General features: G+C 45.3%; 1 protein-coding gene across 5 annotated transcripts in view; it reads left to right on the top strand.

Annotated features, from left to right (window-relative positions):
• GSTCD (glutathione S-transferase C-terminal domain containing) overlaps window positions 1-26,600 on the top strand; it is a 157,072-nt gene that overhangs the window by 112,681 nt on the left and 17,791 nt on the right. For all 5 annotated transcript variants that reach the window (XM_090036759.1, XM_090036762.1, XM_090036761.1 and 2 more), the window contains exons 6-8: window positions 14,237-14,352; window positions 14,528-14,572; window positions 15,382-15,510. In XM_090036759.1, coding sequence (XP_089892885.1) covers window positions 14,237-14,352; window positions 14,528-14,572; window positions 15,382-15,510 — 290 coding nt within the window. The remainder of the gene's footprint in view (window positions 1-14,236; window positions 14,353-14,527; window positions 14,573-15,381; window positions 15,511-26,600) is intronic.

Genomic DNA, 26,600 nt, shown 5'->3' with positions numbered 1-26,600 from the left:
TTGACAGAGGCATCACAAAAGGCAGCGGTGACTCAACAGCAAGGTTGTGCCAAAATTTTTACACAGGTTCTATACTAAGTGCTGAAGTAGACAAAACCCCTTTCACAGATGCACAGGCAGAAACGCTCTGAAGGGCTCTTTGGCTCCCCTGAAGGTAGGTGGGGAGGTTGGAGACGCTGCGTGAAATGTTCTGAAGGTAGTGATCATTAGAGGGTGGCTAAAGACAGGTCTCCCTGTGAGGAGAGGGGGAATGAATCTCCCTGGTTGGGGAAGCTAGCAGTGACTGAAGAGGAGGTTAACCCCTCAGGCTTACAGAAACCTATAGTTTTTCTTTGGGTGCACCCTGGATCTGTAGAGTTTTATCACACCTTAAAATGGTGAGCCTGAAATAGCTGTGTTACCATCCTGTTTGGATATCCAGGTTGTAGCTGTATTGGTCCGGAGGCAAAAGGAATCAGAACTCGTGGTAGAGGTGATATCTTTATCTTTTATTAGACCAGCTAGATTTTTGCAAAAAACCCCAAAACTGGTTGGATGAGCACAGTCATCCAACCAGTTAGCTACCTTTGACTCTCCAAGGACTCATTTACAGCTGAGCCAAATAAGGGGCAGCCGTTTGTAAGCATTTTTGTTCCAGTTGCCGCTGATATGCAACCCTGATAGTTTTGCTTTAAAATGCAAATTTGATGATGTTTATAGCCTTCATACTGGTGCCACGTGATAACTAAGAGAGCTATTTCTGCATTATAAATGAACATTTATTAAATAATTACTTACCGCAAAATAGCTGTACAAAAGCATAACTACTTCCATTTTCTGACCCATGAGAGATATTCAGAAAATTCACCTATTCGAAAAATTTAACTTTCTTAGATTGCTAAATAGAAACAACATTGCACTGAATAGATTATTTGTAAGAATTTCTGATGAGCATTATCTTTATTAATGTGAATAATACTAATTCCAGTATCACACCTGCTCTCTTTCTGTCCTGAACAGGGATATTCCTACGAGTACCAAGTACAGTAGAATTTTTAACTCTTCTGAAACAGAGCCTTTGCAACAGATGGAAGCATGCCTCAGTCCAGTTAATTTTATATATATATTATGAGCCTCTAAAACTGCATAAAAATGTCAGGTTGAATTTGTTTTGGCTCCAATTAAAGTTAGATCACGATGTCTGGACAGGACTTGAAAACACACAAAGTAGTGTAGTTTTTTTTCCCTCTCATACGCTTCTGTTATTTAAGCAACAGAGAAAGATCGTTTTTCAGAGTCAGAGTTAGGTTTATTCTTGGCAGTCTGTAGCAGTATAATCTCCCATCAAATGCAATGCTCATTCTAACTATGCATTTGGTTCATTAAATACAGACCAATCTGTGAAGTTGTTACTCTCAATACTGAGCTGTTTTTCATGTATTCAACAGTCAGACCCTATGAGAGTTGTTGGACATTTACAGAAATGTAATCTGGTAGTAATCAGGGGATGACTGCTAGAGACAAACATTTCTACTTTTTTTAGTACAGGGCCACTGTAGGCTGCCAGGGAAGCATTACTTCACAAAGCTGGGGAACATTCAAGATGCTTGTCCATCACCACACATCCCCAAAAAATGAAGGGTTGTATGCCATCATAGACACAGATCCAAATGTGCAGAGTCACTCCAGAGGACCAACAGCAAGTCTAGATTTTTTTTTTCTCTCTCTCTGATAGATTCACCCACTTCTTAGATCCAGAAACAGCTTGTTCATGAGCGTCAGAACTTGTTTCTGAAGGGCATGATTTTTGCTTTGGGGGCAGACTGTGTTATAACTACTAGTAGATACTTAAATCCAAGGACAGGATGTTGCTGAGACCCCTACCTAGGCATTCACCTTTTTCCCTGTGTGTGTGTGCGTGCGTGTACTGGGTCATAACAAAACATTGCCATTGATCACTTTGCTGTATTCTCAGTGTGGACACTGTTTTATTTGGAACAAACCACAGCCGAAAATAAGTTTCTTTACCTCACATGCTTTGCCTCCTTGGTTTGGTTTTGAGAAAGCATATTTGTCCCAATAAGAAAACTGATTTTCCTGCCCCTCAGACCTCCTTTCTGCAAGCTTATACATGCTGGACATGAAATTGTTGTGCAGATAACCTCATAAAGGACCAAATATTTCTTCAGTAATCCTAGTGAGGCTCTTCATTATATAGTTTCATAGTTTCTAGGGTCGGAGGGGACCTGAGCAGATCATCTAGTCCGACCTCCTGCCATGGCAGGAAAGAATACTGGGGTCAAACGACCCCAGCAAGATGTTCATCTAACCTCCTCTTAAAGACCCCCAGGGTAGGAGACTGCACCACTTCTCTTGGAAGCCGGTTCCAGACCCTAGCCGCCCTGACTGTGAAGTAGCGCCTCCTGATATCTAACCTAAACCTACCCTCTGCCAGCTTGTGACCGTTATTCCTGGTCACTCCTGGCGGTGCTCGGGGGAACAGTGACTCCCCCAATGTCTGCTGATCCCCCCCTGACTAGTTTATAACAGGCCACAAGATCCCCCCTCAGCCTTCTCTTGTGGACGCTGAACAGGTTCAGGTCCCGTAGCCTCTCCTCATAGGGCCTGCCCTGCTGCCCCCTGATCATATGAGTGGCCCTCCTCTGGACCCTCTCCGTGCTGTCGACATCCCTCTTGAAGTGCGGCGCCCAGAACTGGACGCAATACTCCAACTGCGGCCTGACCAGTGCCACATAGAGGGGGAGGATCACCTCCTTGGACCTGCTCGAGATGCATCTGTGGATGCATGACAAGGTGCGGTTGGCCTTCCTAACTGCCTCCCCACACTGCCGGCCCATGTTCATCTTGGAGTCAGTGATGACCCCCAGATCCCTTTCCGCCTCCGTGCTGACAAGAGGGGAGTTCCCTAACCTGTAGGTATGGTGCTGGTTGTTCCTCCCGAGGTACATCACCTTGCACTTGTCTGTGTTGAAACCCATCCTATTCTCGTCCACCCACCCTTGTAACCTGTCTAGGTCTGATTGTAGCCTGTTGCATCCTTCCAGTGTGCCCACGTCCCCCCACATCTTAGTGTCATCAGCAAATTTGAAGAGGGTGCTTTTTACCCCCTTGTCCAAATCACTGATGAAGATGTTGAACAGCGCGGGCTCTAGGCCCGAGCCCTGCGGAACCCCACTGCCCACGTCCTTCCAGGTTGAGAAGGACCCATCCACTACCACCCTCTGGGTGTGGCCCACCAGCCAGTTGGCGACCCATTTGACTGTGTGGGTGTCTATACCACAGCTCCCCAGTTTCTTAATGAGAACGGGGTGAGAGACAGTGTCAAAAGCCTTCTGGAAGTCCAGCATTACTATATCCACTGCTACCCCTGCATCTGATGATCTGGTGATCTGATCGTAAAAGGCCACCAGGTTGGTCTGACAGGACCTGCCACTGATGAACCCATGTTGGTTGCCCCTAAGAATGCAGTCCCTTGCTGGCCCCTCCTGGATGTCTGCCAGCATAATTTTCTCGAACAGCTTGCCTAGGATCAAGGTAAGACTAACCGGCCTATAGTTTCCCGGGTCCTCCTTCCTCCCTTTTTTGAAGATGGGGACCACGTTGGCCCTCTTCCAGTCCTCCGGTACCTCACCAGAGCACCACGAGTGCTCGTAAAGTTGTGCCAGGGGACTTGCAATGACCTCAGCCAGTTCCTTTAGAACTCTAGGGTGGAGATCATCCAGGCCAGCTGACTTGAATACGTCCAACCCCTCCAGAAGCTCCCTAACTAAATCCTCGCTAACCCGTGGCCCAGGTGTGCCTCCCCCGGGGCCCGAGGGTCCCAGCAGGGAGGTGGCTGTTCTGGTCCCTACTTAGGAAGACGGAGGCAAAGAAATCGTTAAACATGTTAGCTTTGCCGTCTGGTGTGACGACCAAGCGTCCTGCAAGGGCCCCACTTTACCCGGGACCTTCTTTTTACCCCCTATGTATTTAAAAAAGGACTTCTTATTGTCCTTGATCTGGGAAGCTAGTCCCAGTTCCATCTCTGCCTTGGCCTTCCTAACTACCCCCCCTACATCCCCGAGCAACTACAGAATAGTCCTCCCTAGTGATGACCCCTTCTTTCCATTGGGTGTAAGCCTCCTTTTTAGCAAGGAGACATTCCCGGATGCTTTTGGTGAGCCATGGAGGCTTGTGTGCTCTCCTGCTCCCTTTGATCCTCGTTGGGATTACCTTCCTTTGGGCTTGGAGGATCATCTCCTTAAGGAGCGACCACTCTCCTTGGACACCTGGCTCCCCTCCCCTCCGGGACCTCAGCGCTTCTCCAATTATCCTCCTTAGCTTGTTGAAGTTTGCCCTCCTAAAATCTAGGGCCGCTGCCCTACTGCATGCCTTTGCCACCTTGCGCTGGATGGTGAATTCCAGCAGGCGATGATCGCTGTCGCCCAGATGGTCGAGCACCCGCAGCCCCCTCACCAGGTCATCACCCGTGGCCAGCACTAGGTCCAACAAGGCGTCTCCCCTGGTGGGGCTGTGCACCTCCTGGGTTAGATGGAGGTCCTGCACTCTGGCCAAGAACCTATGTGAGCGTTCAGACCTGGCTGACTGTTCTTCCCAGCAGATGTCTGGGAAATTCAGGTCCCCCATGACTACCACATCCTTAGCCTTCACTACCTCTGTGAGCTGACCCAAGAATTCCTGGTCAAGCTCTTCTCCCTGGTTGGGAGGTCTGTAGTAGACTCCCACCGTTAAGTCCCTTTCCCCTTGACTGCCTTGTACTCTAACCCAAAGCACTTCAGAGTGCCCCTCCCCTGACTCCTTGCTAATTGACGAGGATCTGTATTCCTCCTTAATATAGAGCACCACGCCCTACCTCTCTTTCCTATCCTGTCCCTCCTGTACAGCCTATAGCCCTTGACATTCACCGCCCAATCATGCGTTGCGTCCCACCACGTTTCCGTAATCCCCACTATGTCCGGGCTGGTGTCAGCCAGCAGGAGGGTGAGTTCCTCCTGCTTGTTACCCATACTACGAGCATTTGTGTAGAGGCATTTGAGGCCTCCTGTGGGTGTGTGTACTGACCCCCTAGTCCCAGCGTTACCCTGGCCCCTATCTCTTACCTGTTTATTCGCTTCGCTCGTTGGTCTGGGCTGGGCTGTAGTTGTGGGTGCTGTTTGGTCTGGCAGTCTGTTGTTTCCTCCACCCTCATCTTCCCCTTCCCCCAACGAGCCTAGTTTAAAGCCCGCTGGAGGAGGTCCACCAACCTAGAAGAGAACACACGCTTACCTTTAGGGGAAAGGTGGAGCCCATCCCAGTATTTAGCTGATTGATCAAACATGTATTTATTGCCAGAGATGGCTGAACTCTCCATCCTCATGGTAGAAGAAAAATGAGGTGTATGCTAAGAAATAATTAGGCATATAGTATTGGCAAGTGTTCCCAAGTCATGAGCCTGGTTTCACAATCATGTAATTTATTAAAAATAATGCATTTACAGCTCTCTTATTGTTTGACTTATTGCCTGACTACTGAACCAGTAGTATTCACTGGGCTTACGTTTTCAATCTTTTCTCCTTATTTAGGAGTTTTTGTTTTGTCTTATTTTTGTTAAATGAAAACCAAGTGCTTCACATATTTGTACAAATCTAGAGCTGAAATTTTAGGAAAACTCTTAAATATGAGACTTCTAATAAAACTGTAAATGGGCACAGTGTAGTGGAGCCAATGTGCGGTGATGATTTTAAAATTAAACAGGGGTAAGCTACTTATCTAACAGAGGAGCGCTGCCATGGAATTCTGTATATGGAAAAACTATTTTGAAGACCGAGGGATTCTTTACATTGTGGCCTAATGCTGAAAAAATGTGATGTCAAAATGAAAGTTTTCCAGTGTGGTAAACCACCCCCCCTGTAATTCTCTGAGTCAGACCACGTGCCCTTTAAGATTATTGAGACTTTAATGCTGTTCTTGACAGGAACTGGATGGATAATAATGTTCAGTTCATGAATCCAAAAGAAATATTTTTGTTGTGACCCTAAATGAAAAAGAAAAATAGAAACTTGTAGGCATGTATGGCAGAATGTCAGCAGAGTTCTTAAAAAGGGGAAAAATATTTTTCATTCGTTTTGCAGTGTATTGGGGGGAAAGGTCACATTTTTCAAGAAGGTTTTACCTTGTAGGATTAAACATTAAAGTTTACTTGTCTCATTTTGCTCTAAACAAGAATAAATATTGTTTACCTCTAGGTTCTGTGAAGGTCACTTATTCTTGATCTTTTTAGATTCAAGGCATGCCTTGGAAAATGTCAGCACTTAGCTTTGTTTTTTTTTACTACAGAAAAATAATAGAGCTTATCTCCCATTTGCAAGTAACTCAGAACACAACAGGTCAGAAAATGTTTTCTCTAGTGGGCAGATCAACACACGATATTTACTGCAGACTTACCTAATTAGCAGGGATCCTAGTTTTCTCTGACAAAAAAAATCTCAAATTCTCTGATAAATCCCCCCCCCAAAATCTGTTATTAAAATTTAAAGCCCCCTACAGCTCCCCTTAGCCCTGCTGGTGCCCCTCACTTGCCCCCAAAGCCCTCCCAACCCTGCTGATGCCCCTTATTGCCCCCACACCAGCCTCCTTGTGCCTCTTGCCCCCACCCACAGCCCTGCCCCCCGGCCCTGCTGGAGGGAGCCCCCAGCTGCCAGGGCTCTGGGGCCAGGAAACCAAGTCTGTAGCTCCTTGCCCCCAAGAGCAGGCAGCTGCAGCAGAAGCAGCATGGAGCCGGCTCCCCCACTGCTCTGCCTGCTTGGGTGGGGGTGGAGCCGGCTCCTGGCTCCCTCCAGCCATGACCTCCAACCCCCCAGCCCTGCCAGAGGGGTGCCCAGTCCCCTGCAAGCCCCACTGACCTCAGGCTTCAGGAGTGAAGAGTGAAGCTGAGCAGAGCTGTGGCTGACTGAGAGCCCCAGGCTCCATCCTTCCCTCTCCCCCTTCCCCCTAGGCAGGGCTGGGGGTTTTCCGCCCTGTTTGCAAACACCTCTTCCAGGCTGGAGCTCAACCAGCCTTCAGAGCTCTTTGCAAAAGCAGGGAATCCATGGGTTTCTCTGCTAAAAGGAGAAATCCACGTTTTCTCTGATAAAAAGGGGAAATCTGGTATTCTCTGTTTTTTCATGGGAAGCAGAAAACCAGGATCCCTGTTAATTAGCTCCACAGTAAATGTCTCACCATCTAAACATGCAGCCCTATTAGGTTGCAATAAAATAAATCTCTGCCACTGGTTAGTACTTGTAAATACCTATACCATCTTCACACAGTTTCACAGAAGTTTAGGGCTGGAAGGGACCTCATGAGATCCTCAGGTCCAGCCCTTCTGCTCTGGGCAGGAAAGACTGTTGGGGTCAGATAACCCCAGCAAGATGTGCATCCAGTCTCCTTTTGAAGACCTCCAGGGTTGGTGCCTACACCCCCCCGTTGGGAGTCTATTTCAGGGTCTGGTTACACAAACTGCAATGAAGTTTTTCTTTATATCCAGCTCCTTTTCTAGGAGTTATGACTTGCAGTAGAGTGTTTTACCGCACAGCAACACAGTGTAGTTGCTGATGGGGCTGGCTGGGGCACGAAAATGCTTCAGTGCAAGGCTGCCTCACAGCTAGTCCTATACTGGAGTATCCTCATGACCCAGGCAGCCCCTCCACCGCACATTTCATAGTTTCATAGTTTCTAGGGTCGGAAGGGACCTGAGTAGATCATCTAGTCCGACCCCCTGCCATGGCAGGAAAGAGTACTGGGGTCAAACAACCCCAGCAAGATGTTCATCCAACCTCCTCTTAAAGACCCCCAGGGTAGGAGCCAGCACCACCTCTCTTGGAAGTTGGTTCCAGATCCTAGCCACCCTGACTGTGAAGTAGTGCTTCCTGATTGAGCCAGGTCAAAACAGCCCCAGGCCCTGTACTAGCTGGGGCTGCTCCACCCTGGCTAAACATGCTACAATCCCGGGTACACATTCAAATGTGGCACCTGGAAGCAGTAAACTCCAGCACAATATGCCTCAAATTAATTACATGTGTAGACACGCCCATGAATTCCAATTTGAAATTTTTGGGTGTATCTTGGGAATCAAGCCATAGGTGTTTGCACACGTAACAGTGCAAATATTCAGTGGCATCCTGCATACTCTTAAAAAGATCCTGTGGCACTCAAGGATGCTGTGAGACTCCAGTTGAAAGTCACCATACCAAATAAATGAAAGTCTTTAGGTATACATCGGCTGTTTTACTTAGGGAAATACTGATCATCGTTTTCTGCATTTTTGTAACAGTAGTTAGCTCAAAGTGGAAAAATAGACAAAAGGTCTGGAGTTTGGCTTCCTAGCTTATTTAAAGTTAGGTGTGTATTAGTCATTACCTTTTTTTAGTCAGCATAGACGTAAACATAGAATTTGGGTAATTTGCCATAATCAAATCTACACTTCAGTCCTGAATTGGCTAGACAGCGTGCCTCCATACCTCTGCTCTTGTCCATTCTTGGTTTATATGCCTACTGCCTGTTGCTTTTGTTAATTCCTGACCCTGAGGTTGAGTATCCTAAGCAGTTGGTGCAAAGCGTTGGAGATCTGGTATATTTCCCCAGATGTGCCTATAAAACAGAGCCTGGAGCATAAGGGTACCTTTCCCTTCAAGAAAATTAGCCTTTAGCGAGAAAGTGATTGTCTTGACTCAGAATAGCTTCAGTTCCATCACCATAAGGACAGAAGGCTTGATTAGCCTCCTCGCTTACACTATTTTTACACTGGTGGAACTCCACTAACTTCAGTAAAAATTCTCCTGATTTACATGCATGTCAGTAGTGCTTTTTGTCTTTTTTTGCCTGGAAGACTGGATGGGCAGTGGCCAGTCCATCCATGGGCCAGATCCAGCAGGTGGTCTCAATCTGGTACCCAGGGCAGGTGCAGCCCCATTCAGCCACACAGAGCAGGGCAGGGTGCAGCTCAGCCCTGCAGGAGAAAGTGGTCTGACCCAGCTAACAGGGAAGAAGGAGCCTTAACCTGGCCACATGGAGGCAAGGAGGTATGGTCTGGTCCCAACCTGCCACATGTGCCCTTGGGCTTAGGATCGGGGAATTTGGCAGCAGGGGGAGGGTGGCCATATTAATTGCTATCATTCCTCCACTGCCAAATTTCTCAACCTATGGGGAGCCCAGCAAACCAGATACCATGGCTCCATCATCACCCCTGACATGTAAATAAAAGACCAAAAGAGAGTGGAATGAATAATTAAACACCATGCTTTACAAAGAGTGTTCTCTGTGCTGTGGTCATAACCATTACTGATGTTCATGAACATTGTTTAAAACTTGGAAACCAGTAGCTGCATAGCTGTGGCAATATGGCGTTGAGTGTTGGATGCAATATCCATTGCAAGCCCTGGGTAAATACTCAGAAGCCTAGTCTTTTCCGAGCTCTCTTCTACCACCAGTGCATTGCTTTCAGTAATCAAATTATCTTAGTTTTAAAAGTAGTGGAGGTATGTTGGCATAAGCTACCCTCAGATTTTTGGCTGCAATGCAGACATACCCAAGGACTCTGGGGGGCGGGGGGGAGGCGGCAAGAGTACAGCTCTCTGGCTGTGTGTTCACTTTCTCTTCCTGTTGCCCCCAGGTCTCTGGGATTTGCAGTCGACAATCACAGAAGCAGGGCTTTGCAGGGTTGCTTATCACTTCTTTGTCCTGCTCTCAGGTGCCTCTGGGATTTGTAGTTCACAGTTGCAACCAGCAAGAAGTTTGAGCAGGGGAAGGGGTGTTTAACCCCTCCCCCCAGCCCCAGACCCCAACCAGGGCTTGCCTTTGGAGAGCAGTCCCCACACCAAGGCTGGGCTGCATCTCCAGCTGGGCTTGCACCCTCCACTCCCTTATCAGCCAGTCCTCACTGCTCCAGGTAGGGAAGAGAGGGGTGGGGCCAGCCCTGCTCTCTGGCAGGGCTGGAAGGCTCCTACTCCTCTGTGCATCCTGGGAGGGCACAGGGGGTGGGGGTGCGGGTGGGGGATGGATGGAAGGTGCATCTGCCCCCAGATCTGCACAGGGCAGGGCGGGCCCAGGGCTGGAAAGCATGCTGGGATGCTGGGGGTCTGTGATTTAACGTGAACCAGGAAGGGGTCTGGGACAGAAGTTTCATAAACCATTTTGACCCAAATTAGTTATGTCTGTTATTACATTCAACCAGGCTCATCTTAAACCAGTTTCAGTTATTTTGAAACTGGTTTGTGTGCACTGAGCTTCTGTTCTGTTACAGGTTTAAACCAGTTTCCGATCACTTAAACCACTTTACGTGTAACTTCTGTCCTAGCCAGTGGGTATTCCCTTTCCATTTTGAACCAGCAATTTTTTAAAGTACATTTTCAGTTGCAGCTGAAATAGAAAGGAATATAATACCTTGTAATTAATGAGAAATAGGCATTTATCATTCCTGTGCTTTTGGAGCACATACTGAAATGCCAGACATCTGTCAGACATGTTCCCTTCACTGCTTCACAGATGGGGAGAGCAATTAGATTTTCATTTCTCTGTATTTGTCCCCACACAACCTGAGTGGGATTAAACTTCACTCGTTACCTATGAGGATGAAGTCACAGTAGCACATTTTGAAGCTGAATAGTCTCTTACCATTTGTTTTTCTGTTTGGAAATTTATTTTATCTATAGGATTTTCTCCAGTGATTGTCACCATAATAGCTCCATAGTTAACTTAGAAAAGAACATATATTTAACATAAGTATATAAGAAGTGCCATACTAGGTCAGACTAAACTAGGTTTATCTAGCCCACTGTTTTGTCTCTGACACTGGTAAATAGTAGATGCTGAAGAGCAAGGTTCTCAAACTCATCTTATGCTCCATATTGGATCTGGATGGCAGGTCTCCTTTTGGGCTGGATCCAGCATGAGCCATGGGGAAGCAGTGGCAGTGACAACTCCAGCTCTGACCCAGAGCATGCGGTGGTGGTGTGGTGGTACACAGCAATGGCTCCAGCTCCCATCCTGAATCCTGTGTCAGAGCCAGAGAAGCCACTACCGCAACACTTTCAGTTCCAGCATAGGGCAAACATCACAGGGACCTGGTTTAGAAAGTTTGCAGTTTTGTCTCTCTCTGAAAAGTGTGTAGATTTAAACATTATAAGACTTACAAAAAGCTTACTAAACGTGTGAGAAATGTCTTCTTTTTTTTTGTATTTTGAAGGTTGCATTGAATCTTTTAAACTTCCTAACAAGAATTACTAAACATTGCAATACATCACTGAGAATTGAAGTCACGTTGGGGGTTTTTCTAAAGCACAGCAGTGCGTTCCTAACACAGAAATGTAATTTGTGTTTTGTTGTTTCTATGTACAATTCAATTAAATTTCTGGAAGGTGATTTATTGCTTTAGGCTAAAAGAAAAAAATAATCAAATGCCTAGCTTAGTGAGTGAAACAATATGCCTGGAGATTGTTCTAAAATTATAAATCACAACTACCACTTTTGGTGAGACTATGAAGAGTTTCTTATGCATTCTTTTTAGCTTAAAAATGCTTGCATTTCAAAATCTCTTCCTTAATATGAAATCAAGTCCCCTGTTGTGCAAAAAACCATGGACGGTGCCTAAACAACAGTAAAAAAGGTATGACATTTAAGTTTCAATGAAACCAGGCTGGGAAGAGAAAATTACCCACAATGGGTAAGTTGCATGCCAAGGGACTACCGAGGTCCTTTCATCAAAAGCAGCAGCAGCTTAGATTGATTGTTTTGCAAAACCAAGGAAATTGGTTCTATCCAAGATAGAAATGGATTGCAAAGCCATTTCCTTTCATTAGTGTGTTATGGATGGAGTTTCAGGGATCAGGATGACACCAAAAAAAGAAATAAACATACAATTTTTTGCAATTGGTCACAGTTCTTAAAATAATACTTTCCCTATTGCTCTGAGTAACTTTTAAACTATTACTATCCTTTCTAGGAAGTTGCATACTATTTTTAACTCTGACTTGATCAAACAAGGCTTTAACACAGGTTTTTTTTTAAGAAATCAGAATGCTCAAAGTATTTTCATCTTTACAAGTAGCAACCTCTCAGTAATTTGTTAGCCTCCCTATGCAAATAGTATGCTGGAGATACGTACACGCTGACTAAATGGCGCCATTATCTTTCAGAAAGCTATTTTCATGGACTTAATCACCTTTTTTTTGTCTGATCCCTCCCCCAGTGCTACTGAAGCCATGACTGCCATTTGGATCTCAAGATTTTAGGTTGCTGACTTATAATAAAAAGTAGTATGCAGCAGCAGGTTATGCCTACTACAAGGTGCTAAGGAATGCACAGGTTTTTACTCTGGAAAGATTTCATTTGGGTCCCAGCTCTGCTTCTGACCATAATTCACGGGGCAAAAGTAAATGTCAGGTTAAAGCTCTCAGGGGTGCTGTTTACAATTTATACTAGGTTTGAGTATTTGACCGGTCAAATACAGTTTGGTAAGCTGACTGGTTAAATATTAGTAAAAAATTGTAAAAAATTGCCAACAGGTCCACATAATACGTAGAAAAAGCACCAATTTCCCATTAAAAGATGTGTCAAAAATATTACAAAATCATATTTATGTCAAGAAAACTACAAAGAAAATGTCATTTTTGAGGTAAAATTGCTATAATCTTTAACTGGTCAAAAATATGCAGTCAATTGGCTGGTCAGCTGACAATATTTGATTGGTCAATTGAGTGACTTGCCAACCCTAATTTATAGTAACAATACGTTTTTGAGTTAAGTGTCCAGGTATGAAGGCATTTGAGTACCTTAACCCAGTGTTTCCCAAGGTGTGCTGCGAGGCAAGTCCAGGTGAGCCATGCCCCCCACCTGTTGCCACCATGGGCACACAGACAGACAAGGGGCGAGGTTCCAGCCAGTGATTTGGATCCATGCTCTGTGTTCAACTGCGCCCCCCTTCCCCTTGCTCCACATCCGGACCCTCTCCCCCCGGTCCGTGCCCAGTCTCTTGCCACCCCTCCACCTTCCTCTGCTTTTGGCCATTGTGCCATGGGATGGGAGAGGCACAGTAAGTGTGCTGCTGGAACCAAAATGTTGGGAAACACTGCCTTAACCAAAACTGTTTGAAGACATAGTTCCGTTATATGCTGAATACTGTATTTACCCAAATACAAGATGACCCCTGAATGAAAGATGACTCTCCCAATGATTAGATTCTAAACATGGAAAATTTATAGATGTATTATAATTTTCCACGTATGGAACCTAATTATTGAAGGTTCATCTTAAATTTGCACCCCCCCAGGTGGTGGTGGGCGCAGTAATGGGGCAGGGGTGGGGCACAGACAGTGGGACAGACAGTAGAGGGGGCACTTGGTAGGGCAGGAGAGTGCAGTAATGGGGCAGGCAGTGGGGAGCAGGTGGTAGGGGCAGGCAATGAGAAAGGCAAGAAGTTTGCCCCTTGCCACCTTTCCCCCTCCCCCACTTATCCCTCATATCTTCCTCTCACAGCCTCAGGCTGCCCCAATTTCCCCCTTCCCCTGTTTCCCCTTCCTCTGCCCTCCACATTTCTTCTGCCCGCTTCAAGCTCAGATCCTTGCCCCGCCTTCCTCCCATCTGCCCCTCCAAATTCTCTCCCCCCACCTTGCCCTCCCCCCTTACCTTTTCTTGGCATCAGCAGGCTCTGTCCCTAGTGCAACCTGGGGCACAGAGCATGGCTTCAGCCCAGCCCCATAGCAATGGCAGAGGACCAGAACTACAGCTCTAACCCAGCCATGTAGCAGCAGGGGCACAGAGCCAGCGCTGCTGTTATGGGGCTGGGCTGGAGCAGGAGGTAAGGAGGAGTGCAGCAGAGAAGGAGAGAGAGGTAGGAGAGAGAAGCAATACAGGGGTGGGGAGACTGGGGGTGTTGGGGAGAAGTGGGGTATGCAGAAGCAGCAGGGTGGGTGGGGCACATGCCAGCTGCAGCTCCAGCTGCAACCCCAACCCTGGCTTGGGGCCAGAACTGCAACAGCTGCCTGTCTCTCTCCCACCTCCTCCTTCCCCCGCTGCCTCATGCTAAATGAGGGGAAAACTTGATTTTCCAATTAAGTAAATGAGGTACATGGTTTAAATAATTAAAAAATATTGACTGAGTTCAAATCTTCTAGGAATTTTTGAAGATCCCAGCCTAAATTGTCAGGATAGTTAAAAGTATACAAATACTGCAAAAATGATATTAAAAGAGTTACAGTAAATCTGTTTCCTTTGTCATCCTCAGGAAAGATGTCCAGCGAACGTGCTTTGAGGAAACAGCAGCAACTGAACAATTTGGTGGCTATGGTGACAAACCTCAGTAAACCTGGAGATGTGATTGTGGATTTTTGCAGTGGAGGGGTAATATATCTTTTCTTTATAAAGTGCTATCTCTGTTGCTTTTTTACCAACCAGAAAAGAGGCCAAAACACAAGCTCTGAAACTGGAGCTTTTTTCAAAGTCTTTGTCACTTTGTGGAGTGCTGCATGTGGGATTGAAGAATAACACTGGGATTTTTTTGCTTTGCTTTTTATAGGGCCATGTTGGAATTGTTCTTGCTCACATGCTGCCATCTTGCCAGGTGAGGGCTGAATAAAATGTCTTGACACAACACTCTTTCAGATTTCGAGAATTTAGAACTCTCTTAAAAATCTGTGATATGGTAGAAACTGCGTACCAGTGTGCTCTGTCCTCGAGTTCTCTGTATTGACATATGTAAAGTATTTGTTATGAGACAAAACTGTGGCAGCATCTCTCGAAAGGATAGTTCAGATGAAGTTTTCCAAAGATGCTAGCAGCAGTGCTAGTGCTGTGTCCTCAGTGCATTATCATCCACTTGTTTGGTCCAGGTCATCATGGTATTTAAGTACAAGCTCAGCTAGGCCCATGATTGAACCTACCCCTGTTCAGAAAAGCTCTGAAGCATCTGCCTAAGTTTTGTGCTGAATTGAAGCTGTTATTATTAAGGGATTGTCTGTAATACCCCACTTTTCCTACTCACCTGAAAGGTGTTTTGTGGGTGAGGAAACAATCTGATTCAGGCACATGAAAACCAGCGTGTGCCAGCAGAGTACCTCAAGTTTAAAAAGATTGCAAGTGTTAGAATGTTAAAGGTTTAGTTTAATCCCAAAGAACCTGGGGCTTGACTGAGAAAAGAGATTGTGTTCAGAAAATGAAAGTGTTCATTAATTGTTTGACATTTAACAGGCATAGGATCCCTTCCATTTCTATTTGTTTTCAAGCATGCCACTTTGGAGGACATCTCAAGATGAGTGCCAAGGAATTAAGTGCAGATTTTTGTGTTCAAACAGAGTATTTTTTGCAATAGTATCTGGATACTTTGATTTTAAACTAATATAGCTGACATATTTTTCTATATGCAAAATCCAGGTGGTGCTAATAGAAAATAAAGAGTTGTCATTGGTTCGTGCTAAAGACAGAAGCGATGAACTAGGATTAAATAACATTTGCTTCATTCAAGCAAATCTGGACTATTTTAAAGGGACTTTTAATATTGGGGTAAGTAATTATGTCCTTTCAACTTTTAACTTTAAGCATTAAGATATAGGTTTATTTCAGTATTTAGCTATACTTACAAACAAATTGCACCCTTCCATTACTGTTTATTTAAAGATGGGAATTTTTGGTCATAAAGTCACTCTTGTTAAACATACAACATGCGCCTGAATAAAATACGCACCCTGATTTTCAAAGGCAGAATGAAGGAAAAAAGATCTTTCCTCAAGAGCTGCTGCTGAGGTGGGGAGAAAGTATCCAGAGGCAGCAGCTAGTGTGCAGCACCTGCAGTGTTATTTTCACTTTCCCTTGGAAGATGCATAAGCAACAGAATCTGCTGGTGTTATATTTCCTTGATTATAATGCATATCCCAATTTACAGCAGGTGAATTAGGGGTGGGGAAGGTGTATGCTATATGCAAGAAAATATGGCATTAGGAAGTGAGTTTTGAATTCATTAGAGTTAGGGGGGAAGATAATGTCTTCTTGGGTATTTCTTGCATGCTCCTACCACTCCCTGTAGTAAACAGCACATTAAGGAAGAGGGTCCTGCTCCAAAGAGCTTTAAAAACAAAGAAGATACTTAAAGTACATCAACTGATGACCATCTGGTGGAGAGGGGTAGCAGGGTTTTGTCCTGCTCTTAATCATAGCATTTCAAGATGATAAAGGTTCATGAGAGGAGTATATTTAGAGGGAGGATGCAGAGAAAGGAAAGAAAGGCTTACTGCAGCCTGACTCTGGGTGACAGTCATGATAATGTAGAAATGATGCTTTTATGCAGCGGTGTTGGGAACTTTAGTAATGTCCCCACTGGGGAATGTAGGAGAGAAATTCAAATGTTTGGGTCAGGAGGATGGTGTTAGCACAGCAAATTAGGCCTTGAATGAGAGCGGCAAGGTGAGACCAGAGACGTGAAGATAAAAAGTGCAGTGGGTATGGACAAACACAGATTTGTAGCCTCTTCAAAAGGGGAAGAAGAGCTTCTACCCTGTAGTGCAGCAGCTATTAACCTGCATCAGCCTGTAGCAGTACAAGCTAACTAGATTGCCCTAACTTTGACTGTAGTTGAAGCAGGGTTAAAGCTGGAGTAGTTTTGCTACATTTGCTGCTCAAAGCCATCTTGACAGTACCAGGGTAACAGCTGCTGAGCACTGCAGAGCAATAGCCTGCCCCCCCCATACTTTTAGAAGAAGCTACAAAATCACGCTTTCCCATACTCTTTGTCAGTCAGAAAAGAAAAGGAGAAGATCAATTTAAACGTGATACCAAAGCTGAGAGTGAACCAATAGAGAGGAGATATTACTGTAAGAGAAGGAGATAGACTTGATACTCAGCCTGGAATTCCACTTTTATTACATACACAAACGAGTCTTAGACCCAATTTGTGTGTGCGCGTGTGCGTGCACACACACACACATGCACACACATGCTAGGGACAGAAGTTAAACATAAACCAGATTAGATGATCCAAAACTGGTCTAAACCTGTAACAGGATGGAAGTTCAGTGTACCTAAACTGGTTTCAAAATGGCCAAAACTGGTTTAAGATAAACCTGGATGGATGTAGTATCAGACTTAGCTGACTGAGGTCAAACTGGTTTATTGAACTTCTGTCCCAGATCCCTTCCAGATTCAAGTTAACTCACAGTCCTCAGCATCCCAGTCTGCTCCAGCAGAGCAGTGCTGGCCCCTCCCCCAGCTATCACAGAGCTAAGGTACTAAAGCCTTTGCTCCCTGCTAGCACCTGTCAGCCTGGTGGGATGGGGAGGGGCAAGGAAACAGACCCCCAGACCCCTCTAGACCCCCTGTCTGTATAGGACAAGGAGAAAGAAAGCCCCAGTAGTGGTATTTTTCCATCACAGCAGCCAGGTGAGTGGAGTTGGCATCAGCTTGTCTGAGAGAGGAGGTGGGGTAGACGGGGAACGCACTGGCTCGGCCTGAAATCAGACACCCCCCACCGTCCCCAGCCAGTGTCTGCCCAGAGCAGGAGGAGGGAAGCCCCCACTGGGAGCTTTTCACTCTCCTGCAGCCTGGCTTGCCAGGCCGGGATCAGCTCAGCCCCACCCCTTGTCCAACCCCCACCTGTGAGAGGCGGGGTGTAGGGAGGAAAATGCACCGGCCCAGCTGGGCACTGGCCCCCCCCAGGAGTCTGCCTGCCATGAGGAGGACACCCTCCTGGAGGCTTTTCTCTCCTCCACAGGCTGGCATGGACTCAGTCCCGGCCTCTCCCTGCCCCCGCCCCCGCCACCTGTGAGAGGCAGTGGTGCAAAGAAGGGAACGGAGGAACCCAGCACTCCCCCTCCCCAGCCAGGGTCTGCTCAGCGTGTTGTGGTAAAAGCTCCTGCCAGGGGCTTTTCATAACTCTGCAGCCTGATGAACCAAGTGGGGATTGGCTTCACCCCCTCTTGGGGAGGGGGCAGGACTGAGTCAATTTCCACCTGGCTTGCCAGGCTGCAGAGTTATGAAAAGCCCCTGCTGGGAATTTTCAGTACCCCGTGTCAGGTAGACCCCGGTAACGGGCCAGACTGGTGTGTTCACCTCCCTACCTCTCAAAAGCAGGGGGGCTGAGGAGGGGCTGGGGCTGAGCCCATGCGAGCCTGACAAGTTGAGTTGCAGGGGAGCAAAAATCCCCTGGAGGGAGGGTGTGCATTCATCCCTCCTTCTCATTTCCCCCCACACCAGACAGACCCCAGATGGGGAGGCTAGTGCCTTGCTGGGTCAGTGCATTTGTGCCCAGGCAGGAGCTGGATAGGAGGCTGGGCTGAGCTGATCCCAGCCCGGCAAGCCGAGCTCCAGGGGAGTGAAAAGCTCCCAGTGGAATTCCCCTTGCCTCTGCACTGGGCAGCCCCTTGTTGGGTGGTCTGGGGCCAGCCAGGCCTGTGCATTCCCCCTGTCGGAGGTTGGGGGTGAAAGAGAGGATGGGGATGCACTGATCCCAGCCTGGTGAGCTAGGCTGTGGGAAAGCAAGAAATACCCACACCGGGCAGACCCCAGCTGTGGGGTGCCAGTGCTGGGCTGGGCGTGTGCATTCCCAGCCCCCTTCTGTCAGGAATGAGGTTGGGGAGGGAGTGGGGCTGAGCCAGTTGGAGCCCTGCTAGCCAGGCTGCAGGGGGTGAAAAGTCCCCCTGGTGGGGGCTTTAGCCATGCCAGACAGATGCCAGCTGGGGGGCCAGGGCTGTGTGGTGCATTCCCCTTCCCCTCCCCTGCACCACCCCTCAGAGGCAGGGCTGGGGAGATATTTTCTGCTGGCTCTCTCCTTCCTGCAGCTGTCAGTGGAGGCAGGTAGGCAGCATCCAGCACCCCTTCCTGTGCCATACTGGGCTTGGTTTAGCAGCCTTAGACAATTGGCCATGAAGGGTGGTGCATGTAAGCGCCTCCAGGTTCTGCCTGTCTTGGCCACCCAAACACTGAACACCAGTTCAGTTTGTTATCAATTCAATCTACCCAGCTTAGAAAAACCTGTGAAGATTGAAATGATTCTGCCTCAGGCTTTTTGAACCTCTGTGCTTAGCCACACACATGCACTCTCCTCAATTTATTTGTATGAACAGCTCCATTGAACTTGTAAGAGTGAAGTTAAATTGATCTACTTGCATGTCTCCGTCTGAAGTGATAAATAGCAGTGCATTGCTGAAAACCTTAATGTTTATTACAAATTGAAATTGCTGTTTGCCTTTTGTATATAACTTTAGATCAGTAAGTATTAGCTAACCATTTATATTTGGCTGCAGTTATTGCTTACTTTGCAGCTTCACGAGTTTATGCTTTACAACTGTTGAAGTTGTCTGGGCTGCACAAGTGTTGGAGTTTACAGACACTGACTTATCTGCTAAGTATCAAGAGAAGCCCAAAGCATGTGCCCATAGGTGTAAGGTGCAAAGGCGACAGATAGATTCAGTGCACATAAGCTGTTTGTCCCCAGACCTGGATTCTTAGTATGTTGCCTCTTCTTTTGCTGACTTCTGTGTAGCAGCTATTCAGGTGTCTGTAACAGGTTGGGATGACCTTTGTTTAAATCTTGCTCTAAGCATGCCAGAATTCTGCACCCAAAATAAAGAATTGGTTACAATATTTTGCCATAATTTTATAACAGTCTGTGCCTTCAAAACTGTTAATAGATCTTGAGGCTTTTATAGCATATCTCTAGTTGTTGATACTCTGTCACCATGCTGCTGCTGGTGCTGCTGTAGTTTATATGGGTTCAAGGGCCCATCCTTCGGGACATTTTTAATTATTATTTTTTATAATGTAGAAGCAAGAGGGAAGGAACAGTTATTTGGATTCGCGCATCCAAACTCTGAGTTCTTCTAGCTACTTCTTCTCTGCTATCGTAAATCAAATAAATCCTGTATTGTGAGCTCTAGCATTGTTTAAAAAAGCTATGAACTCCCGAATAATTTACTCCAATCCAAAGTATATTGTTATAATCTATCAGCAGAATTAGCTTGCTAATTTTTAGTAACATCTTCAGTTTTTCTGCTGTTGAGATTAAGGATAAAATACATGTGCTATACTTTATTATTTTATTATTATTATTATTATTATTATTATTAAATAGTAATTTGTTTTATCCTCCTGTGAGTTTTTTGTGGAGGGAAAATTTTATTGAGTATGTCAGTAGCCATTCAGATGACTGCTTAAGTTTTTTACTAAGCACACCTGGAGTTTTATTCTTTATAGCAGGGGTGTCAAAGATACAACCTGCAGCGCCCCATCAGCCAGCCCCAGGAGCTGCCCCAGCATCTGAATTGACCTCCAAGGCACATAGTGCTCTAGACCAGACCCCACTACCACCACTACTACCCCAGCCAATCCTGGACACATGTCACATTCAGTGCCCACTCTGGCTAGTCCAGGGTCCATGTTACCCTCAGGCTTCCTTCCCCAATGCATGCAGCATAGGTCCAGATCAGCTGCAATGGGCACTGTATGTGGCATGGATCCCAGATGAACATCAGATGTGCTGGATCCAGCATGTGGGGTTGGGTGGGGGTGGTCCATGGACTGTGAACTGACATGGCAGCACTCATCCAGCCTGAGTCAGATGAGTTTGACACCCATGCTTTTTGGGATTCAGTGTCACTTTTAGAATTGTTAATCTTGGCTCTAAAATTGTAATACAAGTAGATATTAAGACTCTTGCCTTCTCGTAGTTAGGGAATTTCTTTCCTAGAAAGCCTGGCCCTGTATTGGAGTAAAAATAACTTATTTTCCTATGTATCAGAAGTGTTGTAGAAATATATCATGTAAATTTTGTATTATTATTTCTTTGGTACTGATCCTGTACTGATAATGTAATTGCTATTATTTGAAAACAAAATGAAGAAAGAAAAATAAATGTAGCAAAACAATCAACCTCCATTATTACATAGTGATGAAAGACTTATACAATAAAAGCTGAGCTATCCAGCATCTTTCAAGATGGTATGCTCTACTAACCGGCATGCCAGCTTGTAAGATAAAGTGAAACTGGAAGTGCCCACCATGGCACTTCTGGTTTCTCTGAGCCCCCACGGCTGGGGGCAAAACACCCTGCGCTGCCGAGCCCCCACGGCCCAGTGGCTAACAGGCTGCATGGGGCTGTGTGGGGCCTGCCTCCCTGTCCTATGGGCCCTGTGGGGCCTGCAGGAGGGGAAGCAATGCAGCGGGAGGGACAGTGATGCCATGAGAGGGGTGGAGGGACACCCCAGACGCAGTGGAAAAAGCGGCGGCTGGGGATGCTAAAGTCACCAGCATATTTTGTTATCTGGCATCCCCCCATTCCGGGGGGATGCCAGATAACCGAGCTTTTACTGTACATCTGAAACCATTTTTTAAAGATTCCCTGTGCACAGTGGCAAAAGGGGAAAACTTCTCTGTACCCTGCTTATAGTTGATTTTGAAGGAAACACTGTATTTACTCAAATCTTGGTTTTCATTTATATGTCAGCACCTAGAATACCCTTTAAACTTGTAGTTCTTTTTATATTTTTTCTTTATGCATTAGATAGTCTTCTTCATCTTTATACAGTTACTAAGGAGAAATATATGGTCACGTGAAAAATTCCATTTTTCTCATTCCGTTTTCTTTGTAAGATAAGCCACATTGAGGGTCTCAGCATTCATGATATATAATGCACAACGATATTCTCACAATGTGTAGATCTCTGTTATTGCTGTGGAAACGATGTTGCGTCCCTGGTGAGGCAGGATCTCAGGCATTGTACTATTCTGTGGCTGTGGCTGTATGCTTCTGAGGACTAAATGCATTATCTGTCCTCACCCTTTATCTAGTTACTGATTGATAATGGGAAATGTAATGAAATAAGACATCATGAAAGGACTCCATGTTGGATGTTGTTTATGGCTGTCAGCTGCTTCTCAAAGAACTCAATTTACCTGAAGGTTCATGGAGGCTCAACAAGACGGTTCACTACTGGTTTTATCTTGAGGCAGTTAATTGCTTCCATTCCAAACATTACATCTACATTTTTTTGCAATAAACTGAAACAGAGTCTCTGCCTTCTTGAAAATAGGCGGAAATGGCAAAAGCCAGTTAAGTGTTACACCATGAATTTTAACAGTCTGATTTTGTTATTTGTTATTGTTAAATTATTCACATTAGGAATAAGAAACCAGTGTGAAACGATGCTGTTCTAATAAAATACTAAGTTGTCTGCTTGACAGTCAAAATGCCTTTTTTCTATGGTAAGAACTAGCGAGGATATTTTTTAACCTTCAGTTTGTCATTGAATGAACTAGTTCAGGTATTGATAGATGCTCCTTTCACTTGAGCATATATAAATCAGTTTGTAGATTTAATATACTTTTAAATGTTTTCTAAAAACTGCTGTGCAACAGCTGTCAACAACATATGACTATATCTGAGTATGCAGGGTATTCAGCTAAAGGCACATTAAGAAAAAATGCCATCTTTTCAGCGATGAGAAACTACAGAAATTAAGAACCTTTAAGAAGTGCACAAGCATGTCAGTGGGTGTGGTACATTTCCCCTTTACATGTGAATGGTTTTGGTCAATTTATATCATACCTGGATAGTCTTCTGATGTAGTATTTTGTGGATGGGCTTTTCTTCATAATGCAGAGGCTTACATTTTATATGGGACAAAATTATATGGGACTTCATTGCTTGCCTCAATAATTGTATATAAAACTCTTTCATGTAATCCTACAACAATTAAGAATTGTAATACAAAATTAATAGTATTGTATGTATTTATGTGCATTTTATATCTTTAAAATACTGAAAAATACTGAAATAATAGTGTCTATATAGCAGGTAACTGTCACTATTTCAAACTATAACTTGTTTCTGCCAAAATGGAAGAGTCAATATCAGTCATAGCTAACATTATTGTAAAATGTTTGTTTAGGGGCACGTATGAAAGCTGTGCAGTGAGCGGTGGCATTTAGGTATGTCTGTGTTTTAGACAGCATCACAGTGCTCACTGCCTAGAAGCCTGGTCTTTTTGTAATCCCTGATTGCTGTGGAGTGTGGGAAATGTGACTGGTGGCCACTAGCTACCTCACAGGACACAGGGAAGATGCATATCTATGACTTTCTATGCAGAATATACCCCACAGGTAAGTCTCCGTTCTGGGAGGCTGCAGAAGATCTAAGATTCACTGGCTCAGTGCTACCCAAAATGGTGATGTTTTCTCAGGCATCATTTTACTTATTGTTAAGACAAAGGTTTTGACACTAACTGACAAGTTAGGTATGCATGTCATTTATTTGTATATATTTGTGCCAGAGGCCATAACTTAGGTATGCATATAATTTATTTGTATATATTTGTGCCAGAGGCCCTAACTTCAAGCCAGGCCCTAACGTAGTAAGCACTGTGCAGATACATTGTGAGAGATGATTCCTGCTCCAGGGATTTCACAGTTTAAGTGAACAGGACAGACAAAAGGTGGGAAGGTTAACAGACAGGGTTGGTCACTGGTCTTTGAAAATCAGGCCTCTAAGTTTTCTCCAGCAGGAGACTCAGATTAATTATTCCCTTTGAAAATTTTGGTCATAAGTAATAAGATCTCAAATCTTTGCAGTACCTGGATGCAAAATCATAATTAAATCCAGCAGAATAACCCATATTTGGATTCTTTTACTTTTGTCACAGCCTTTACTTTAAGTTAAAAGTGATTTCCATTGTTGGTGGTGTTCTATGCATCTACCAGTCCACAGTATTGATTAAGTCCCTGGCTTTATGGCTTCCATCCCAGCCAGTCTAAGGCATTTACAAGTTTTTTGTTAGACTTTTTCACTGCTGCAGGAAGCCTACTGCTACTAGAGTTGCTGTTTATGGCAGCAAGCTTGCCTTTGTTCAGTGTCCTGTGCATCATGTTTTGAAAATAATAGTAATATCAATTTTATCTTTCTGCTCTGAAAATCTGTGGCCTTTAAAAGCAGGATCACCATATCTATTCTACAAGTGTAGAAGGAGGACCACAAATCAGAGGAAGCAGGGCAAGGAATAAGAAAACTGGAACTTCAGCTCTCTTTTTTCACAAGCCAGGATGGTAAAGAGTGGAGAGGATAGGCAGTGCGTAGGGGGTGCATGTGGGTGCACGTGCACCCCCTGAGTGTGGCAGTGCACCCCTTATAAAAAGGTACCACCAACACTGTTGGCAGTGCCTGCAGGTGGTCCCCGCTCACCACCCCTCTGCCAACACTGCCGGTGGTGTCTGTGGGCAGTTTGTGATCCCTGCTGGCCGCTACTGCTGCTGCCCTGGTGGCAGCTGCAGGTGGTCGCTGACCCTTGGTCAGTGCTCCCCCCCTGCTGGCAGCATCTGCAGGAGCTCACTACCACCATGCTCCTGCCGCCATCTTCCCACCACCGCTACGTTCCCATTACCACAGCTGCCGAGGACATGCGCCATTCATGGTGAAGAGAGATCTCCTCCTTTAGCATCACTGGGTGCATCTACATGTGAAATTAACGTGAAGCAATAAACTTTAGTGCACATCACGCCGGACTTTATTGATGCCGGTGTGATGTGTACTGGAGTTTACATGTATGCCCGGGACCACAGCACGTTGAGCCAGGTTGGAGCAGCCATGGCTGGCAGGGATTCCAAGAGGTCGGTCTGCCAGGTTGGGGCTGCTGCAGCCCAGCTCAACATCCTGCAGAGGGACTGGTTGGGGCACAAGGGTGTTTCAGTGTGGGGCTGCTAGTCAGCAGGTGGCCCCTGCACTGAACCATCCTCATTCCCCAGCTAGCCCCATCAGCATCTACACATACATTGCTCCACAGCGAAGAATGCTGCCGCAGATTAGTACTTATATTACAGAAGAGTTAATTAGTTTACTATGGTCTAATAGGGCCGCACATGTAAACATGGAGACTTTACTGCAGAACTAATCATATGTTCTGCAGTAAGCCTCGTGTAGATGTGCCCACTGAGACTGTCTGTATTGCAGATTAAAAATTGCAATCTGCCTCTGAGGCCTTTGGCACACATTTTATTTCTGAAGTGATTAACATGTTAATTGCACCATGAATGGCAGCATACCACACATTCATTGAATGTATGGCTCCATAAAATAGCAAAACAGCCAAAGATGTCAGGCTTATATGGTGCTCAGGGAACTCAAAAAAGCAGATGGGTGTTCAACCAGGGCTTCCAGCTGCACACCTGCTTTTTAAAGGTCCAGGGCAACTGTAAGTCCAACTTCAGGGAAAGGCTCCCTGATCTCAGGCTCACTGTGTCCCAGACCTTTAAAAAGTGGGAGTGAAAGTAGGAGCCCCAACTGCACACCCGCTTCTTTACATTCCTGAGTGCTCCCTGCTCCCCAGCTGCCTCTTCCACATTTGGAAGGATGTAGCTGGGGATCATGGGGCTTCTCACTCTAGCTTCCCTTTCTCCTCACACTGGCAGCTGGCAGTTACGCAAGATGTTCATTGGTGCTACTGCACAGTAACAGTGGTTACTGTGCATTTATTTAGTACTTGATTATACAAATACTAAATTAAATGTGCAGTAACCACTATGCATTCATGAGCTTGTAGACGCACCCAATGTGTTTAAATTAGTTACAGTATATTCAAGGGTGTTTCAGAAACTAACGGCAAAATGGCTGACCATGCTGTAAGACTTTGACAAAGAGGGAAACCACACGTAAGTGGGAACATCTATAGCAGCATTGTCAACCACACCTATCACTTACAATTGTGTAAAGAAGTGGTGTGCTCCTATACAAAATTGCTGCTAGCTCTTGAAACATACTTACCTCGTACTTATTATTACCTTTGTACATTGCATATCTGTTGCATTGCCTGGCTAAATGGTCTTCATCCAACCAAATGCATTTCAGTATAGCCAAGGAGAAGGTAATTTGGGTTGTAGCTGGAAGATGGGGGACTGATGTCCCCTTTTCTTGCTTTCTAAAAACAAAAGAAATCACTTCATTATGATCGCTCAATGTAAAGCTGTGGCAAAAATGGCTATCAAGATTCTTGAATATATAAAATGGGGAATACTGGATAGGAGTAAGTAAGTGATCTTGCTTAAGAAGACAACTACCAAAATATTGCGTCTGGTTCTGGTCTCCACACTTCAAGAAGAATGTGGAAATACTCGAAAGAATTCAAAGGAGAGCCAGGGACAAACTAACGCACTTTTCCAAACTTTCGGATGGATGATGCATTTGGCTTAGCAAAAAGAAAGTTCAGATCCTTATGCAGGTAGAAGCAAGTCTGAAGGACCTCCAATTTTGCTTGCAAAGCAAGCTAAAGTTAGACAAAGTCAGCATTAGAATAATTTCTGGGCTGTTATATTTGTGCATCTGTCACCTTACTGGGTGAGGTGGTAGATTAACAGTCTTTTGGAGTCTTTAACGTGTTTTATTTTAGCTTCTGAGAGAAATGCTATGGCTTTTGTGTGTGCAGGAGAGACAATGCTTTGAAAATCATTGCCATGCTGTGTTCCAGTCTTGGGGTTTGAGTGTCCTGCTGTTCTTTCCCTTCTTTCATGAATGTGGGGAGACTAGGATTGCCTTAATTGATTTCAGCATGCTCATAACTCTTTCCAGTTTTTGGTAAACTCTGTAATAGAATCTCATGCGGTAGGTTGTTGCCTGTGGAAGT

Source organism: Crocodylus siamensis, chromosome 2 (genome assembly GCF_052110815.1).
Source record: "Crocodylus siamensis isolate JL-2025a chromosome 2, ASM5211081v1, whole genome shotgun sequence".
Classification (NCBI taxonomy): domain Eukaryota; kingdom Metazoa; phylum Chordata; order Crocodylia; family Crocodylidae; genus Crocodylus; species Crocodylus siamensis.
This window is presented reverse-complemented; position numbering and strand designations above follow the sequence as displayed.